This window comes from Ascidia mentula, chromosome 5, assembly GCF_947561715.1.
Source record: "Ascidia mentula chromosome 5, kaAscMent1.1, whole genome shotgun sequence".
Taxonomy (NCBI): domain Eukaryota; kingdom Metazoa; phylum Chordata; class Ascidiacea; order Phlebobranchia; family Ascidiidae; genus Ascidia; species Ascidia mentula.
Genome location: NC_138570.1, coordinates 16,995,165 through 17,002,483, shown reverse-complemented (window position 1 = coordinate 17,002,483; position 7,319 = coordinate 16,995,165). Strand labels below are relative to the sequence as shown.

Genomic DNA, 7,319 nt, shown 5'->3' with positions numbered 1-7,319 from the left:
TGCTTGACGTGAAGCATATACCCATGTAACTTGACTTCTTGTGCTGATTTCTCGCCATTAGGTTTACTGCGTTTTTTTAATGCTTTGTTGAGCCAGAGAGGTCTGTTGCATGCGTGGTCGGGGTTTTTGCTCAGGATTGAATTCGCAATGTTTATGATACAACGGAGGGTTCTCAATGGGATGAGGCTCCTCAAAATTGTACTTGATGGGCCGACCGTCGCGTTTAAGAGTGCCTCCAATCTGTTTGGGTGTAAGAATGGAGTTTGAAGACCCGTTATATTTTTTGTTTCCTCGCAAAATAATTCCCTGAGCGCTTTAAATTTTAGAGCCAACATATAGTTCTCAATATGTATCATGCCCGCCCCGCCGTTATCCAAACTTTTACACAGGGTGACTCTTTTAATTCGTTCCCAAGATGAGCCCCATATAAATTTAAATAAGGCTCGGTCGATTTTACAAATGCACTTTTTTGGGATGATCACTGGTAGGACGCACAGTTTGTATGTCAATAGAGGTATAATGAGACTCTTAGCTATTGTTATTTTGCCGAGAAGGGTTAATCCTCTGGTCGCCCAAAGGTTCATTACTATGTTCGCTTTTTTAGTGCCGGAGAAAAGTTTAGTTCGATAAGTTCCTCATCTTTGTATTTTGTGAGTGGTATTATAACCCCAAGGTACTTAATAGATTCCGAGGGCCATTGAAGACCATCCTTTTGAAATGGTTTGTGATGGATTGAGCGATTAGGACCTATGAAAAAGGCACAGGACTTTTCCATATTTACTTTGCAACCTGTCATTTCGCCGAACTCCTCTAAAATTTGAAAGATTTTGGTGAAATCCGCATCAGAACCTTTAGTAAAAACGAGTGTATCATCCGCAAATAAGGATGTTTTGTATTCTTTGTCGTTCGTATGCCTTCAAAATCACCCTGTCTAAGCGCAGTTGCTAGGCATTCGATGCAGAGCACGAATAACGTTGGGGAGAGTGGGTGTCCCTGTCTGACGCCACGTTCTATGTCAAAAGATTCTGAGAGAAAGTTGCTATTGGTGACTCTCGCAGAGGCATTTTGGTACAAGCATTTAATGAGATTGACAAATCTGACTCCGAACCCGAACGCAGAGAGAGTTGCGTAGATAAATTCCCACCCTAAAGTTTCAAAGGCTTTATAAATATCTAAAGACAGTACTGCCCCAGGAACGCGGTAATGGTCCGTACTGTCAATCATGTCGAACAGCAACCGGATATTTGTTCCTATATATCGGTGTGGAAGAAAGCCGTTTTGGTCGTTGGATACGATACCGTCGATAACACCGCGTATTCTTGTGTTAATCACTTTCGCGGCGATCTCATAGTCAACGTTTAGCAGGGTTATCGGGCGATAATTTTGGGCCTGTAAAAGGTCTTTTCCTGGTTTGGGAATTAGGGTGATAAGTCCTTCAGGTTGGCTTGCGGACATTTTACCGGTTTCAACCGTAAACTTCCATGCATTTAGGTAGACCAGTTTGATATCATCCCAAAATATCTTGTAAAATTCAACCGTGAAGCCATCCAAGCCTGGCGATTTGTTTTTTTGCATGGTTTTAATCACATTTAAAAATTCCGCTTCCGTTGTGTCCTCATTCAGTTTTTCCGCTTGTTCGCAAGTGATTTTTGGCAGTGCAAGCTTTTCTAGGTTACTTGTCAGCAGGGTGTTTGGAGTCGAACATGGAGGTTTCTCATACAGGTGGGTATAAAAACCAGCTAGGTTATTAAGTATTAATTTATGGTCAGTGGATATAGTCCCGTTGATTAATAATCTAGAGATGGTTTTTTTTGCGACATGTTGTTTTTTTAAGTTCAGGAAGTATTTTGTGTTTTTTTCTCCTTCTTCTGCCCAACGTACCCTACTCCGAATAATAGCACTTTTTGTTTGTCGCTCTAAAAGGGTGTCCAAGTTTCCTTTGGCTTTTGAAAGTGCTTCGACTCGCTTCTGGTTACTTACCAGCTTTCTTTTAAAGTCATCCTCAAACATTATCTTGTAACTGTTTGTTTATGTTCCCAATGCACTGATACCACTTTGATGCCAACCCAGGTGTCTGAAGTCTTGTATTTTTATAAAATCTTCGTACTTTTTAAAGATAAAATCCTGAGCATTTGAGGTAATGTTTTCATATGATGTGTCAACTGACATGGTCCTGATACCCTGCAGCATTAGTTATGATGTAAGACCACATACAATAATGCACAGTAAAAGAGAAAATACTGCAAGTTTTCCAACATTTCTTTTCACATTTTAGGCAAACATTTTGAAGCCAATCTTACAATGACCATTATGAAATGTCTTAAATACAGGTAAAAGAATAACTTTACACACACACTTCTGTTATGCTTTTGATGTAGTCTTCAATTTGAAGCTCAATGGCACGTAAATACTCATGTCGGGCTGTGTCCTGCGTCAAAACCAGTTGTAAATGTACTTAAGCGACCAAAAGTTGGAATAGGATCAGTTATGAGGTGGAATCTTTATAATGTCCGAAATGGAGAAAAATCAAAACAGGATCCAAACAGAAGTGAAAAGAGGTAAGTTGCGTGATTAAGACAGAAACATTAACTAATCATGCAGTAAATGTATTAAAAATTGCAAAAACTAAACCAAAGAATATATGCATCAAGAAATGTACAATTAATACAGAGGATCACATACTACCACACAACAATTGAAAACCAACCTCCAAATAAAGCCTTCCCAGATCATAGTTTCCGTCGTTCATGGATTTCATGTATCTCTCGATCCGTCTAAAAGTTTGTTTTCCATTTCTTTCTGACATTGTCCAGTGTGCGAAGCTTTTTCTTCTGTTCTCGGGACAAACGTGTTTGTAACCAAACTGGCAGACCACCTTCATGTAGTCAACAGGAAGATCTTCAAAACCACAAATTACAAATATGCAATTTGTAAGCAAATGATACCATTTATAACTATAGTTTTACATATTTTGAATCTTTTTATTAAATTTCAGTGCAAGTTAATGCACAAAAATAGTGGAACAACATTTAGAACAGGACGTGTACAATGCAAATACATGCATAATGAAAATTTTATTTTGGATCAGAACATAGAAATATTGGAAAGCTGCAGACAGGGTGTGTACACACACTGTTTTGACCAGTAAGGTCTCATCAGTGTAGCTGTTGACAGTGGCACTGTGCTAGCTTTTACACTAGCGGGCACACTAATTTCCACTTTGTGGTACCTTTCGGTGAACGTCGATCTGTTTGGTACCCGATACTGAGTACCGAACAATAGAGACGACGAACCACTGTGGAGCGCACTATGGCCAAACGGATCTGCTTGGTAACCGATAGTGCTATAGGCAAAAACACCAATGCAATATATGTGAAAAAAAACACCATGGCCAAACGGATCTCACCTTACAGGTCGAAACAGTGCGTGTACACACCCTGTCTGCAGCTTTCCAATATTATGGCTTATTTTTACATATAAATATACGCCGCAGAACCAACCTTTTGAGTGTGTAACATCTTTGACTGAAGGCAGAGTGTAGCACATACAGCTATCAAATGCTACAGAAAGTGGATCAAAGGAATATTCTGAGGTGGAATATTTTGTGAAAACTGTTTTGAGATAGTCATTATTTTGTCCATATTTGGGGCCTTTGTATTCATGGATGACAAAAACCAATTCCTTGCAAAAAGAAACATTTATAAGTGATTTATTACAATGCAACCAGAAAACTTGTGAATTACAAATAATTTTGTTTCAAATACCATTGAATGTATCGTACATATCACATAACATACAATGTGTTTTAAATATTCAAGTTAATTATACCTGCAATATAGAAGTGAATCCATACCATCGAATTTTTCTTTGCATAATCCACAAACACCTGAGAATAAACAGAACAGATACAAAAAATATGCACAAGTGGTTATGATAAATTATAGATTTGATATATAGATGATATAGATTATGAGTTCAATACTAAAGGATAAATATTAAGTCATATACCAATATATTAATCCAATTGTAATTTTTATTCTGTGGAATGTTTTAAACATACAAACTTTTTCAAACCTTCAAGTGGGACAAATCCGATTCTGTAATCTCCTCTAGTACATTGATAACAATAGTGGAGGCCATGGCACCAGCACATTGCAAAATACATTTGTTTAAACTAAATGTTCTTTGATTCAACTCCAGAGATAGCATTGAAAAACAACAAAGCTGGTTGAAAAATAAAATAGATGGTTATTTACATTCTTTATGTTTAAACTTGTTATCGTGCACATAAACAGTTAGGCCTATTTACTAGTTGTGAGTAAGAAGTCCAGAATAATACAAAATCAATATAACTGACTTCAAGGCATAAAATATTTACTGGAAAATTAAAAACATAAATGTGGACATTTTGGACACAAAAGCAATGAACAGACCTTCGCTTGTACTTGGTTATTTTACGTTACTTTTGTTTTTACTCTTTGCAGAAACTGATGATGCCCTTATCAGGGCAAAATATAATTTTCGGCTAATAATAAAACATCTTTGAAAGAGCTGTTTGAAAGATTGACTTAAAAGTTTTATTCAGGAATTGTGGACACAATTTACATATTATCTGACCACAAAATCAGTAATATAAATGGAAGTGTGAAATTATGAAGATAATTTGATATTATAATGTTTTTGTGAACCAAGATCTAGTTTCAACATATTTTTTCAAGACATTAAAATAAATGTAATAAGTTGTATAAAAAAAAAACATAAAAAAATCTTTAAAATATGCATCTTCTGTAAATACATCATTTATTTTTGCAAATCAATGCAACAAAAATTAACAAAGTCAAAAAACTTATACTTCTAAATGCAAATTCAAGGTTTACTACTTCTACTTACAAGCTGATCATCCTCTATTGGACGACAAAATGGGGTTTCCTGCAAACAGAGACCAGTTATTCTATCAAGTTGTTGGATGGGAAAGTTTTTTGCATAACAGTGCTGCTTGTATCGCTGGAAGATTGCATTGGTTGGTGCCTGTTAAACACAAAAAACAATAAAGCCCTCATGAACTTTTTTTTCACATGAATATTTGATGTTCAACAACATCACTAGTCACCTTGTTTTTTTTGTGTCATTTGTCACAAAGTACCCTGCTTTACCTTTTTGACTTACTGTTAGATCTCTTGTCTGTTTCATGTACTCCAAATACACAAGAAAGAAAACTTCCTTTGACATTTCATCTGTTCCAAAAAATCCCACATTAACAAATGCATCACCGGCATGATCGAATGCTGCCTGAGCATAATGAGGAGTCCACAAATGTCTGTTTGGATTATCCTGATGATGTACCAACTGTCGCACTACAAATAAACACATAACTATTTTATAAAAACATTTTAACTGGTGAAAACAGATTAAATAATTTTATGCATGACTTTTGTAGTGAGAATTTAGTATTTTTTTTGAGGAATATTAGTAAACAATTTCAAATTTTCTTTCTATCTGGTAAAAGTGTATGGGTCAGGAGAAATTCTAATTGATGACTACTAGGTCCTGGGTGTCTAACGCCTGATTTAAGAAAAACAGATTCCTCTATGACAGGAAAAAAGGGGTGTTTCTAAAATGCACAATGGCGCTAATGCCCGCTTATGTAGCTAATGCCGCTAATGTCGCTAATGCCCGCTTTATGTAGCTAATGCCCGCTTATGTAGCTAATGCCCGCTTATGTAGCTAATGCCGCTAATGTCGCTAATGCCGCTAATGCCCGCTTATGTAGCTAATGTAGCTAATGCCGCTAATGCCCGCTTATGTAGCTAATGCCCGCTTATGTAGCTAATGCCGCTAATGTCGCTAATGCCGCTAATGCCCGCTTATGTAGCTAATGCCAGCTTATGTAGCTAATGCCCGCTTATGTAAGCTAATGCCCGCTAATATAGCTGAAGGAGCCAATGTGACATTAGCGGCATCAGCTACATTAGCTACATAAGCGGGCATTAGCGGGCATTAGCGGCATTAGCCACACAAGGGGGCATAAGCGGGCATTGGCGACATTAGCGGCATTAGCGACATTAGCGACATTGTGCATTTTAGAAACACCGGGAAAAAAGCCTGGGTCGTGCATTTTATCCAATGTCACCAATTTTTTTTGCCAAAAACCACAAATATTTTATATACGTCAAAACACAAGAAAAAGTTTCAAAAATACTTACGAAGCATGTCCTTATATGTATTCCATTTTTAATCTTTGCTTCCCATAACTTCAATCAAGTTAAAATCTTAATCCACGAACACCGTTTGGTGTTTCCCCGTACGTAAGAATAAATCATTTTCACTAATAATTATTTTTCATGTGACATCTATGAGTGCGATTTGTAAAAAAGTTTTATTAAAATTATCTCATATAGAAACAAGTCTGTCTTTCCTTATGTGCTTTCCTTTAAATTAATACATAACTTGCTTTCTCCTTTGTTGTGTGAAAAAAGTCTCACGCTTGACTGCGTTTGTATGCTTCCAGCACTTCTCCTTCCAAAGTTTTTCCTATGCGTGATCGAGGTGCGTTGCTGCTTGCTGTGCTGATAATATACTTGTTACGACGCAAGGTTATTGTAAGTCGTTTACGTTACTCGCTAAAAAAACACTTTACGTTATTCGCTAAAAAAAATCTTCGGTAGAGCGGAACCCTGACCTTTCAACTCGTCGCAATTGATTCAGTAAAATGAGGAACTGAATTTGTGCTATCTTTCAAGTTTGCTGTGAAGCAACTTGTTTATTGGTTCCTTTGCTATAGTTAGCCATAGATTTATAACAAATATTCTTGGAAATGTAGCTGAAAATGTTTAGCGTAAGATTAAGCAGAAACTTTAGGCTTTGGTTGTCCAGAAGCAGAAACAAAATTGTTTGTCAAATCGGGTTGCTGATGTGTGGGATTGATGCTCGTGATATTTCACGAAACTCAGCTGTTGTCGCTAATGGAAAAACTAATCAAACAGTTGATGCACTTCTTAGTTTTGTTGTCAAATGTCGGCAGTTGTAGTTAAAAATATAAGTTTGATTATTAAAAAGCAACAGATAGCTTTTATGTGCATGTTTGGTATTGCCTACTTCAAAAGGGCACGTATGTCAACGTAATGTAAGTTAGATTCAAAATGCGGTTTAATACTGATGACAATATTGTTATCGCTAACGTAAACTATAACACGATGTTGAATTTTTGTATTTACAAAGCATGAATCGACACAACAAAAAGGATATACTGCCCCAATAACAGATCAAATCCGTTTATTTGGGGCAAAAGAGCGATCACATTCTTTTCGTTAAACTGTAGG

The 7,319-nt window shown here is 36.7% G+C and overlaps 1 protein-coding gene across 1 annotated transcript; it reads right to left on the bottom strand.

The window, feature by feature from the left end:
• Window positions 1-3,534: 3,534 nt before the first annotated feature.
• LOC145903082 (uncharacterized) lies at window positions 3,535-6,210 on the bottom strand. Its single transcript, XM_082991165.1, has 6 exons — window positions 6,204-6,210; window positions 5,167-5,354; window positions 4,891-5,028; window positions 4,075-4,224; window positions 3,829-3,886; window positions 3,535-3,681 (listed from the first exon to the last, which is right to left on the bottom strand). Exons 1-6 carry the CDS (start codon window positions 6,208-6,210, stop codon window positions 3,659-3,661), a joined length of 564 nt encoding a protein of 187 aa, XP_082847291.1. The 3' UTR covers window positions 3,535-3,658.
• Between the last annotated feature and the right edge of the window lie 1,109 nt (window positions 6,211-7,319).